The sequence below is a fragment of the Eptatretus burgeri genome, unplaced genomic scaffold, assembly GCF_056783735.1.
Source record: "Eptatretus burgeri isolate ZD-2024b unplaced genomic scaffold, Ebu_testis_v1 Ebu_testis_scaffold_37, whole genome shotgun sequence".
NCBI lineage: Eukaryota > Metazoa > Chordata > Myxini > Myxiniformes > Myxinidae > Eptatretus > Eptatretus burgeri.
Genome location: NW_028221987.1, coordinates 102749 through 116641, shown reverse-complemented (window position 1 = coordinate 116641; position 13893 = coordinate 102749). Strand labels below are relative to the sequence as shown.

The 13893-nt window shown below is 46.2% G+C and overlaps 1 protein-coding gene across 1 annotated transcript in view; it reads left to right on the top strand.

The window, feature by feature from the left end:
• The window catches only part of LOC147007723 (uncharacterized), a 62696-nt gene that overhangs the window by 31052 nt on the left and 17751 nt on the right, over positions 1–13893 (top strand). Inside the window, exon 3 of the mRNA XM_085866530.1 lies at positions 6247–6516. Coding sequence (XP_085722656.1) covers positions 6247–6516 — 270 coding nt within the window. The remainder of the gene's footprint in view (positions 1–6246; positions 6517–13893) is intronic.

Genomic DNA, 13893 nt, shown 5'->3' with positions numbered 1-13893 from the left:
AACCTGTTATAATTACTTTATTATATCCAAACAGAATGTAACAACCTGTTATAATTACTTTATTATATCCAAACAGAATGTAACAACCTGTTATAATTACTTTATTATATCCAAACAGAATGTAACAACCTGTTATAATTACTTTATTATATCCAAACAGAATGTAACAACCTGTTATAATTACTTTATTATATACAAACAGAATGTAACAACCTGTTATTATTACTTTATTATTGTCACGGATCCGGGGATCAAGGCTTGCCATGAGGGGAAGCACTCGGGTCCCTCCTGAACGCTTGATCCTGAGGCCGCTGGGCACAGATAACTCTGCGCACTGGCAGGTTTCCAGGCAACCATGAAAGCCGATTGGCACAGCCATTCCAGGCAGGGTTACACTACTTTGTGTGATACCTTACCTGTGGATGGCCGGCTAATCAGGGTAACGTGCCCTCAGCGCACACTCGGATTACTGTAGAGCGTTACAGTTAGTGTGTGCTGGATAACAATGCGAATATTGGGGTACAACTTCCTGTCGACCTGTACTTGTGCACTGTGTCGGACCAATGAAGGAAAAGACAACCGAGACAGATTTGAAATAATACAAACAATTATTTATTAGAAACACACAAGCAAGCAATCATTTAAATTCAAGTATCTACAAGCAAGAAAGCAAAAAGGCACATAAGAGCAGATTTAACCATAACGGATGCAGGAACGCGCTGCTCCGGCACAGGCTCCCATACCTGACCTGACCTGACATATTCTCATTCATTCTCACTTACATAAAATATTGGCCATCATTCACTCAGGAGAGAAGAATAGAACAGAACTTAAAAATACAATAAAAAGGAAGAAAAGAAAAGCAGCCTTTTCTTTTCCCCCTCACCTCACACAAATATACAAGAGAATGCAGAGGGAAATGGATGGGGAAGATGGGCAGTGGTGATGTGACATGATGGGGACACACAACCATGTCTCTGAGGTGCCCAGACCCAGTAGGCGAGTTCACTCCGGCATCCCAGATATGCGAGCCACGTAGGTCACCTGCATGTCCTTGTATGCTCTCCCCCTGTGGTAAGTTTTCAAAAACCAGAACATTACCCCCTCCCCTTACAAGACTTGACCCGAGTCTACCAACTCATGTGCACATATTAGGTGTCGTTCCCTCTAGTATGATTTACCTCGCCTATCCCCGAAGTGTGACAATGCATCCATGTCCTGCCTTTGAAAATAATGTCTGCTTCACTCAGCCTTTCTTGGTCAGGTCAGGCCAGATTAGATCTGTGACTTGTTACAGGTACCATGTAAATCTGTACTAACCTGTTTCATGGTCGGGATGTCGGCGACGAAACAGTCTCCCCCATATGGTTTGCTGTGAGGAGGGTGTAGGATATGGACACCCAGCAGGATTAAAAACAAAACCTGTCAAAGGGCGGAGGAGCTCCATCTGAGCCAACCGTCATCCATATCTAGTGCCCAACTGTGTCTGCGGACATCCTCCTGCAGTTGGGTTACTGTTTTTTTTTTCGGAGGTTAGTGGCAGGATTTGCACTCTGGCCACCGCAAAACCCTTCATTCGGCAAAACACTCCGTGGGAGTACCTCCTGTGCAGCCGCCCTCTGTCGGGCAGCTCACCCATGACGGGATTGGGGCAAAGTCTTCGGGACCCCCACTCTTTGAAGATAGGAGGAAAACCACGGGGTAACCTTCCCGGGTCAGATTGTGGTAGTGTGTGGCAGGGTGATGCTGAGGTCCCTGTCGTGTAATGCCCTGAAGCTCCCTGTAGTGTCCATATTGTTTACCCTGTGTACCCCACCCCATCCCTTTCCTTTCCACAGATCTCCTCATGTCTCTGTTGCCCACTGTTTTTTCTTCCTTCTCTCGCCCCTCTTGTCTCTTGCAACCCTTGTTGTGCGTTTCTGTGTGTTAGCTCTCATACAAGCCTCAATACTCAAGTTTGTACAAACAATTATTGACGTACAGTTTGTACAGTGACAGAACTGTACAAACAATTATTGACGAAGCTGCCTATATTGTGAAGGTGCCTATCAAAAAAATTATCGTTAACCACACAAATATCATCTATATAATGACATATATATGAGATAACATTTTAGTTAAAGCTAATTTTTTCTCCTTCATCAGTTTCTGCAAAAATGAAAATTTACAGGAAATAAGAAAAATGTCTGCAACAGTGGGCTGCAATTCCCCCCCATGGGAATACCCTCAACCTGTTGAAACATTATCCTACAAAGAGACACAAAAGTATTAAATGAAATAAAATTGACATCATGCTTAAACTTCTGCTCATCAAAACAATGAAAACTTGAGTATTTCTTTTCAGAAAAGAATGCTCTATCAAGACCAAGAATCCTCCAGGGGGCATCCTGATTCACTGAATCGAACACTTTGCAGAGATCATGATAGGCTGCAAGCAGCCCCTGCCAAAACTTTCATCTGCTTTCGGTGAGGACCCGAAGAGCAAGGATACGGTCAGTCACTGACCTCTTTTATGTAAAGCCTAACTGCTCTGGGCACTAGTGCTTAAGCAGATGATGGCAAACCATATCAATAATTATCTGAGCAAAGACCTTGCCTGGCACTGAGAGCAACGTCACCACTTGGTAGTTGTTGCAGTCCTGCCAATCACCCTTCCCATTCCAGAGAGAGACAACAAGGCCCCTCTTCTAGTCAATTGGGATGATGTCTCTGTTCCAAACAGAGCACAGAACTGCATGCAATGACACAAGTACAGCATTTCCACCAGCATTGAAAAGTTCGTCATGAATGCTACAGATCCCAAGAGCTTTATACAATTTCATCCGGTTCTCCACAGTCTGTGTTTCCACAAACGAAGGTAGATCACAGTTGATTGTAGGGTCAGCAATAGGGATAGTAACACTCCTGACATCCAACTCAACAGCGAGTGGATCAGCCTGGTACAACCGCTGAAGGTAACCAGCCCAGCAGGCCTTCACTTCAGACTCATCTGGTCAAGAGCCCACCACCCTCCGCTCTAACTGCAGTACACTGAGGGATGGGCTTGGAGGAGCGCAATGCACAAATTCCCCTGTAAGCAGGACCAGAATCACTTGACCACAGCTGATGCCCTACCCCCTCACAGATTCCTCGCACATAAGCCTCCTTGCCACCCTCAGTGCACATACAGTTGATCACCTCAACTCCATGAACAGCTCAGCTCTGCTTTGAAGCCTGGACCTCTGACTCCGGACAATGTTACCACATGTCCCTTGAGAAATAAAATTCTTCGTCCCCCTTTGGTGATCTCCAAGACATCCACCGGCAACATCAAGGATGGTAGTCTTGAAGGCAGTCCACAACTCTTCAGGATTTCCTCAAGCACCCAGACCCCAAAATTCCCCACTCACCATGTTTGCAAAACTCCTCAGCTCCCCACTCATCCTTGAGCTTGCCAACATCAAACCTCCGCTGGGATGGTACCATTATTCCACATTTAAGCTGAAACTTCAGAGTTGCTACAACAAGCCTGTGCTCGGTATTGAGGAACTGAGAACTCCGGTAGACCCTGCAGTTCTGGATGACCCTCCAGCGACCATCGATGAGCACATGGTCAATCTCCTTTGCCACATCACCAGCATTGGAATACCACGTCCACCGATGGGCTGTGTCGCTGAAACCATGAACCAGCCACCCTAAGTCCATAGCTTCTTGCAAAGTCAAGGAACTTAGCTCTATTCTGGTTGCAGTTCCAGACCCATGGGGACCAACACATGTCTCATAACGATCCCTATCAGTGCCAGTCGATGCATTGACATCCCCCGAGATGAGAAGAGTATCTCACCTGGGGCACTGTTCAACCACAGACTCAAGCACGGCATATAATGCGTCCATCACGATGAGATCACTCGCCTCAGTCGGAGCATTTATAAAGACCAGGGAAATGACACCCAAGGAGTCTCATAATGTGCTCGTTGACCGGTGTTACCTCAATTATCATGGGAGACAGCTTAATGGACACAGGTACAGTAACTCCTTGGGAATGGTAACAATCAGAGGGACCAGATCAACAGTAGGTGAAACCACCCACCTTGATCTTGGCACTATCCAGTCTCTGAACATTAGAGAGTGCTGCAATACTGATGTTCAAACGCATGAGGTCAGATGATAACAGAGACAGGTGATCATTCTCTCTTTGGGATCGGACATTTCTGGCACCCACCCGAAGAGAACGCCTCAGATTAACCCGAGGACACCGCCATCTAGTGGACAACACCTCAGCACCACCATAACACACACCACCACAATCCAACCCAGGAAGTTTACCCTTTGCTTTTCCTCCTATCATCAAAGATTGGGGGTCCCGAAGGCTTTGCCCCAATCCCTTCATCCAGTGAGCTGCCCTGCAAAGAGCAGCTGCACTTGAGGTACTCCCATGGAGTTGGTTTTCAGTTTTCTTTGTGTTTTGTGGAGTGAAGGGTTTTATGGTAGCCGGAGTGCAAATCCTGCCACCAACCTTGTCAACAAAAGTAATCCAACTGCAGGAGGACGCTCACAGACATTTTGGCACCAAATGGGGATGGCCGTTGGCTCACAAGGTGTTCATCCGCCCTTTGACAGGTATTGTTTTTTATCCTGCTGGTTGTCCATTTCCTAACACCCTCCTCACCAGAATGCCTGGTAGGAGAGACGGTTTAGTCTCCGACAGCCCGACCACGAAACAGGTTAGTAAAAGTTTACATGTTACCTGTAGCAAGTAATAGATCTCCAATGTTCTCAGGGGTCTTGGCAGTGTCAAGGGTTAAAAGGCTTAAAACGTACGTTCCAATCAGAAGTCATGAAGAGACGTCTTGGTGCAAATGACATTCAAATAGTACGTAATTAAGAGACATGCCGAGGCTTCACAGTTGGACTGTGTTTTTCATTTTATATGTACAGTACAGACGAGCAGGGTTTACCCGGCTGGGTGAGCGACAGTGGTTTCTGGACATGTTGGACATTGAAAAGCTGTGGAGTTATTGCCCTCATGGTGGTTTCCTTTTGCCTGCAGGCCGACGGCAGCAGTGCCCGACTCCACATCCCATTATAAACGTGATCTCGTCCTTTGGTGGCCTTAAAATGGACATCACGGCCAATATGTGGTAGCTTAAAGTCTTGCCCAGATTCTGAAGTACCTATCCCCAAAATTTGGGGCCTGCCGGTGCTTTGGTTCAGCCATGAAAGAATAACTTATAAACACATAAACACACACACACACGAATACACAAACACTTGAAAATATTTACATCGATTTTCAGATGAAAGGAATGAAAATCAACTTTGCACTATCGAGTAACGAAGTAATCACGATGATTTCCTGCATAGGAAAACGGAGCATCGTTGTATTGTAATGCGAGCAGTGCTCTGGCCAGCTGTACCTGTAACACAGCTTAGATTGAGCCATGCATCCCAGATGTGATCGATTTTCATACACATGATGCAATGCTAACTTATTCGAGTTCTGAGCCAACCCGGGACCCGGTAAATATTTGGCCTAAATTACCGAGCCGGATCCGAACCGAGTTTTTTATAACGAAGTTACAGGCCTGAGTGACATGACACGGGTGACATGTGATGAGATGAGAGCGACATATACACCAAAGGGCACACACGGTCCACCTTCAACACCCTTCGGATGAAACTCCATCATTACGCAGCACTGCAACATCCAAAGCAAGAGATATTTTCAAAATGGTTGTTCCTCCATCCATCATTCCCATGGGGTTAATCCTTTGCTGTTTGGGGCATGATGTCCAATTTTGTGCCAAAGTGGCCCTTCCAACAGGACCTTGATATGAAAATAAAATGGCTTTGGAGGTGGTAATGCCTGAGAAAACACTTGAAGCTCAAATAATTCATAAGCATTGAGACTGCAGGATGATGTTTACACCTGAACAACTTAACGTTTATTATGGAGCATGAACTCAACCATTTCCACCCGGTTTGTCCTTAAACTACACTCAAACTCCTTTATCTTTGATGAGCCTGAGCAGTTGACATAACAAGATGTGTTCAGGTTTTCACTGAAAGCTAAAACATCTTTACATTGTTACGGAGCATTTATTTAACCATTAACACGATCTTCATCCTCATACCACACATAAGGCACAGACACACAAACCACACCCTGGTGCACAAACACAAAATTTCACACACATGATACCCTCAAACTACACTCAAACGAGTTTCTCTTTGAGTAAAATATACTTCTTCTCTGTCCCTGCCCAGATCCTCCAACTTCCTGGTTCGAACCAGAGGACCCGTCGGTTGGTAAAAACGTTTCCTTCTCTTGTACCGTCCAGGTCCCTTTTAACCTCTCTCTCTCTGCACGATGTTTGGGAATTGGGACAAAAAAGGTTGAAGGATTTCATGAAGAACAAACAACCGTGAGCCTTGTATTCACAGCCTCTGCCTCACACAACGGAGCATCATGTTACTGTGATGTGGAATATGGTGGGAAAATCATCACATCGGCAACAAGAACCCTGCATGGAGAAGGCAAGTTGTTAAGTTTATTCTTCAGAATTGTTCATGGTGGCCTGAAAGTCCTTTCACCCCTTCCCATTGAAGCATTGTTGTGAAACTCTTTTAATATATAGCTTTTATGGGGCAGTACTTACTTAGTATTAATCAGTCATTGTTTCTGTACACACTCCATCATTCTCCTTGCACCACTGAATTTGGCACCACGTCCTCTCAGACTTCTTGTGCAGCATTTGTTGAGTCACCTTGACGAAAAGGGCCATGGCTGCAGTGCGCAACTCTTCAATCATTCTGTACCGGTTTGTTGACACTTTCTCCTTAATGAAGCCCCACAAACAGTTTTCTGGACTCATTAGATCTGGACTACGTTGTGGCCACCAAGGAGGAGCTGGTGATGTTTGTGATTCGTCTGCACTTGAACAATTGCTTGGTCTGTGTTTGCACTTTCATGCACCTAAATCCTAAACCCAAGCAACTAACCACTCTTAAACACAGGAATAACTTGTGTCCACCATGTCATTCAACTTCCCACTGACCCCCGCATCAGTGAGTCTGTGTTTCCGCATATCAAGGCGCGGGAGGGCAGAGGTTAAATTTGGAGGGAGGTGCGATAAATTTAGCAGGGGTAAAGCAACTTTCAGGTCACCTGTCCATGGAACTAACTGGTTAATATAAAGCGAATCGTGGAGATCATAGAGAATTTATTACAGATGGATAGGATGAATGTACAATTAACATAATGTTTTTAACTTCTTTCACATTGTTTTTGGAGATTTCTTTTGTTATCCCCATGTTTGACTTTGTCAATAGGAGGGGGTTTTGAAATTGTTTTCTCCTCCTCATCGTCCTCACATTTACGTCATTGCTGTGATTGGTCATCAGATCGTCCACGAGATCAGTAACCAATCACAACTCGAGCGCTTCAGAGCTCCTGTCAATCATAGAGTTAGGCCACACCCAAGCACGTGGTCAGTCCGTCTTCACCGTTTAAACAGTCACGCACAAAGGACATGTCTTCGTAAAGATATGGATAGATTTGTGTTTCTGTCATCTTTATCTGCAATGTCGCCTCACATTGTGTGGTCAAGCTGACAGGAATTTGTATCTACATTTATTTTATCAAAGAAATCGACGTCATGACATACAAAGGGTGGAGGTCGCGCATCGTCGCCATCTTGTTATTTTTGGTAATCAGCTATGGAAGTGTTATCAACATCATTTAGTAATCGGCTTTTATTTGACCTCGCGATCATTCATGGTATTCAGCTTGTATTGTCTGGTAATTGGCTGCACAAATCTCATCAACATCACATAGTAATCGACTCGTATTTGACACCCGATCATTCGTGGTATTCATGCTTGTTAGTTTTTATATTGTCTGGTAATCGGCTGCCCAAGTTTCTCCATCATTTGGTAATCAGCTTTCATTCAACGTCGGGGTCATTCATGGTATTCAGCTTGTTTCATTTATCAGTCCATCCTGGCCTTCTCTGCAAGTCTGTTTTGAATCATTTCTACTTGAAATGTCTGTCTTTTCTTTCATGAGATGTACTCGCTGAAGTGCCTGGAATTTCCCAGGGAAATTCAATGAAATATGTATTTAAATATTTCTTGCATGACAAATTGAGGAATGTGAGCTTTCTGGTTTTGTATGAATTACCAATCTTAGGTATTGCAAAATGCACTTGGATTCGCATCAAAATGCTTCACCTTCTTCGGGTGTCCAACATGCTGTCCTAGTGGCTGTTTTTCTTGAGCGTTTATCCTCAACCCGAGCCTGTGTCTGCTCTTAAGTCTCAAGTGCCTTGTAGACTGCCATTCTCTTTGCATCTGATTTGATTCTACGCATCAGGGGTTTTTTTTGGTTGCATTTGGCAGTATTTATAATGCAAGCAGGGTAGGTTAAAATATTTCTTAACAGAAGTGTTCCCTTGAAAGTTGACCAAGTCAGAATCAAAAATATCTTGGTAGCCCAGAGCAGATCACTTATATGCAAAGTTCGTTTTCATGACCTTGGAATGCAAAATAAAATAATTATATAAATAAATAAAAATCGAGTAATTAACATCAGTGGTTGAGATCGTGTAATTTCCACACAACAGATGGGGAGGATTACAGTGGGGGAGCATGAACACAGAGGTGTTATAATAAATCTGGAGGTGCAATGCACCCTAAATGGTCCATTCCAGAGCTATCTTTGTTAGCGCAAGTGAACCCACCAGAAGTGCTCTGGCGGGCATCTTACCATGCCGATCTCCGTGAGGTGATAGATTAAAGTTAAAAAAACAAAAAAGCAACAGATGGATCGAACTGAAACGGGGAGAATCAGTGGTAAGGGAGAAATGTACCAAAGGAAGACAGTTTCTGTTATTAGCTTAAATACATATGACCTCTACATTTGATCTTCACAATAGATGTTACTCGATCGCAGTAGTGTGTAAGCAACATACTCACTTGAGGCTGAACATGGAAGTGTTATAATAAACCTGTGTAAAGCAATCTTTTTAATCACAGGTGTATGTGTAAACACTGTTGTTGTGTTGTTGACAAATCACTACAACCTCAACATACAATCTTCATAACATACATATATATATATGTATTATTCGATAGCTCCTGGGAAAAAAAAAACAGCCACAGTGTATAAGCACAAGACCCGATCGAGAGCTGAAGGTCAATCATCTGGTTTTATCTGAAGTAATTTTTTTTATCCAAACATTGCCTTCGACCTTCCTCGAGATGAAAGAGAAGGCCTTGCAAAGTTTGGTTGCACCGATTCCTGCAGGGTTCAAATGCATACACGAACACACAAACAAACACACAAACGTTCTTCTTTTTATATTAGATATGTTTGTGAGTTAGGGGTGCAGACTGATGAAGTATACTTCATGTTCCCCTTAATTTGAATTCAGGAATACCAATTCACTTTTGAATACTTACGAAATCGTCAACTTGACCTCTGACCTTGTCTAATAAAAGCTGTCTCTCGAGAAGGTAGCGACGCAAACCAGAAGTTTCTACGATGATTCTGTACAAAACCATCAAAAATCGAATGTTTGACCTCACTGTGACCTTGACCTTTGACCGATTTTGAGCAAAATCTAATCAGCACGAGCCATCACCCTCCTGAATCACGTGGTGTAATTTGACATTGGTAGCTTCTTCAGGTCAGGTCAGGTTCGATCTGTGACCTGCTATAGGTACCATGTAAACCTGTACTAACCTGTTCCATGGTCGGGTTGTCGGCGACTAAACCGTCTCCCCCACCAGGTTTTCTGGTGAGGAGGGTGTTTGGATATGGACACCCAGCAGGATTAAAAACAAAACCTGTCAAAGGGCGGAGGAGCTCCTTGTGAGCCAACGGCCATCCATATCTAGTGCCCAACTGTGTCTGCGGACGTCCTCCTGCAGTTGGGGTCACTTCTTATTAGGAGGTTGGTGGCAGGATTTGCACTCCGGCCACCGTAAAACCCTTCATTCCGCAAAACGCAAAAACGCAAAAAAATCTGAAAACCCACTCCGTGGGAGTACCTCCTGTGCAGCTTCCCTTCGCAGGGCAGCTCACCGGATGACGGGATTGGGGCAAAGCCTTCGGGACCCCCAATCGTTGATAGGAGGGAAACCACGGGGTAACATCCCTGGGTCAGATTGCGGGAGAGTGTGTCGGAGTGGTGCTGAGGTGTCGTCCACCAGACGGCGGTCTCCTTGGGTTAACCTGAGGCGGTCCCTTCGGGTGGGTGCCTGGAATGTCCTATCCCAAAGAGAGGATGATCACCTGTCTCTGTTATCATCTGAGCTCAAGCGTTTGGACATCGGGATTGCAGCTCTCTCTGAGGTTCGGAGACCGGATTGCGGCGAGATAATGGTGGGTGGTTACACCTACTATTGGTCTGGTCGCTCTGATGGTTACCATACCCAAGGAGTTGCTGTAGCTGTGTCCAATAAGCTGACCCCAATGATAATTGAGGTAACACCGGTCAACGAGCGTATTATGAGATTGAGGATTCGTCACTCCTTAGGTGTCATTTCCCTGGTCTCTGTTTATGCTCCGACTGAGGCGAGTGATCTCACCGTGAAGGATGCATTCTACGCCACACTCGAGTCTGTGGTTGATCAGTGCCCCAGACGAGATACACTTCTAGTCTTGGGGGATTTCAATGCATCGACTGGAACTGATAGGGACGGTTATGAGGTGTGTGTTGGTCCCCATGGGTCAGGAACTATGAACCAGAATAGCACTAAGTTCCTTGACTTTGCAAGAAGTCATGGACTTAGGGTGGCTGGTTCATGGTTTCAGCGCCCACAAGCTCATCGCTGGACTTGGTATTCCAACGCTGGCGGTGTGGCAAAGGAGATTGACCATGTCCTCATTGACGGTCGTTGGAGGATGATACAGAACTGCAGGGTCTACCGGAGTGCTCAGTTCCTCAATACTGACCACAGGCTTGTTGTAGCAACTCTAAAGCTGCACCTTAAATCCTGGAGAATGGTACCATCCCAGCCTAGGCTGGATGTTGCCAAGCTCAGGGATGAGAGAGTAGCTGAGGAGTTTGCAAACAGGCTGAGTGGACACTTAGGGGTCTGGGTGCTTTGGGGGTCCTGAAGAGTTGTGGAGCGCCTTCAAGACCACCGTCCTTGATGTTGCCGGTGGATGCCTTGGAGCTCACCGCAGGGCAAAGAAGAATTTTGTCTCTCAAGGGACACTGGATACCATTGACCAGAGTCGCAGGGCCAGGCTGAATGGCAGAGCTGAGCTGTTCAGGGAGCTGAGGCGTAAAACTGTACGTGCACTGAGGGTGGACAAGGAGGCCTATGTGCGAGGAATCTGTGAGGGGTAGAGCATCACCTGTGGACAGGTGATTCTCGTCCCGCTTACAGGGGAATTCGCGCATTACGTTCATCCAAGCCCATCCCTCGGAGCACTACAGTTCGAGCAGAGAGTGGTAGGCTCTTGACAGAGGAGTCTGAAGTGAAGGCCCGCTGGGCCGGTTACTTTGAGCGGTTGTACCAGGCTGATCCCCCAACTGTCGAGTTGGACGTCAAGGGTGTTACAATCCCTGTTGCTGACCCTCGAATCAACTGTGGTCCACCTACGCTTGTGGAAACACGGGCTGCGGTGAACCAGTTGAAACGGGGCAAAGCTCCAGGGATCTGTGGCATCCATGCCGAACTTCTCAAGGCTGGTGGAAATGCTGCACTCGTGTCGTTGCATGCAGTTTTGTGCTCTGCCTGGAACACAGGCATCATCCCAACTGACTGGAAGAGGGGCCTTGTTGTCCCTCTCTGGAAAGGGAAGGGTGATCGCCAAGACTGCAACAACTACCGAGGGGTGACGCTGCTCTCAGTGCCGGGCAAGGTCTTTGCTCGGATAATTCTCGATAGGGTTCGCCATCATCTGCTTGAGCACCAGCGTCCAGAGCAGTCAGGCTTTACACCAAAGAGGTCAACGATTGACCGTATCCTTGCACTTCGTGTCCTCACCGAACGCAGACGAGAGTTTCGGCAGGGGCTGCTTGCAGCCTATGTTGATCTCTGTAAAGCGTTCGATTCAGTGAATCGGGACGTCCTCTGGAGGATTCTTGGTCTTCGTGGGGTGCCACCAAAACTGATCGATCTGATATCTGAACTCTACTCTGGTACTGAGAGTGCTGTGAAGTGTGTTGGTACCATCTCTGACTTATTTCCAGTTGTTACTGGAGTTCGTCAGGGATGTGTACTTGCTCCCACACTTTTCAGCACTTGTATGGACTGGATTCTAGGGAGGATGTCAGAGAGATCAAGTTGCGGTGCGTCATTTGGGAATGTCAAGATCTCGGACCTTGACTTTGCAGATGATGCAGTCATCTTTGCGGAGACTTTAGACATCCTCTTGGGGGCCCTCGAGGTGCTGAATGAGGAGTCGGAGCCGTTGGGATTACGGGTTTCTTGGGTCAAAACTAAGATCCAGGCTTTCGGTGACATCTTGGATGCTGCTGTCCTGTCTGTGTCTGTTTGTGGTGAGGATGTTGAGGTCGTGGAGAGATTCACTTACCTTGGCAGTGATATTCATGTCTCTGCTGGCTGCGAGTCAGAGGTCAATAGACGTCTGGGTCGGGCCTGGGGAGTCATGGACTCACTGGATCATGGGGTGTGGCGCTGCCGGTACCTGTGCGGGAGGACGAAAGTCCGAGTCTTCAGGTCCTTGGTACTTCCAGTCTTGCTCTATGGGTGCGAGACTTGGACTCTGACCAAGGATCTGAGACGGAGACTTAATTCCTTTGGTACCAGGTCTCTTCGGAGAATCCTTGGCTATCGCTGGTCGGATTTTGTGTCCAACGAGCGGTTGCTGAGAGAGACTCGGATGAGATTTGTTACCTGCATAGTCCGTGAGCGTCAGTTGCGGCTGTATGGACATGTGGCTCGTTTTCCTGACTCTGATCCTGCTCACCAGATTCTCTCAGCGAGGGAGTCTCATGAGTGGAGGAGGCCAGTGGGTCGACCACGTGCCTCATGGTTGCAACAGGTTGACCATCATCTCAAGGAGATGGGGATGGGCCTGGCATCTGCCTGGGGGATGGCCAGACGGAGGCCCCTGGAGTACCGGCGGAAAGTGGACGCAGCGACGTGCTGTTCTGGCACATGCTCCCATACCTGACCTGACCTTCCGTTCTCGAGTTATAACTTTTTTTGGATGTTTGACCTCACTGTGACCTTGACCTTTGACCGATTTTGACCAAAATCTAATCAGCGCTAGCCATCACCCTCCTGAATCACGTGGTGTAACTTGACATTGGTAGCTTCTTCCGTTCTCGAGTTATCGTGCCTCCAAACAAACACACAAACACACAAACAGAGGACGGAAGTCATCAATATACGTACGAAATCTTTAGATTTCGTAAGTAACAAACAAACTGACAAACGGACCCAAATGCAATACCCTCTCCTCTGGCGAGGGTAACTAGAAGGGCACTTGGTACAGTGCATACCTCCGCCAGGCTGATTGGTTTACATTTTGTATCCCACTGATAGGCCGGATCTGGATTCGGACCTGAACTAAAATTTTATCAGCTTGTTCTTGTCACCTAAACAACTCATCCACCAAGTTTCGTCAGAATCCGTCAATACCTTTTTGAGATATCGTGCTATATACCATTTTAGCCCTATCACTCAATTGTGAAGAATCTTTTTTTTAATTCTCGGATCCGAATCCGGATTCGGATTCAGATCTTCACCCATATCGAATCATCTTTTCCTTGTCACACACTCAATATATCCACCAAGTTTCGTCCGAATCCATCCACAACTTTTTGAGATATCCTGCGAAATGTTATTTTTGCCCTATCTCTCTATGGAGCAAAATCACTTTCAAAATTCTCGCATCCAGATCTGGATCCGGATCTTCACCAAAATCTA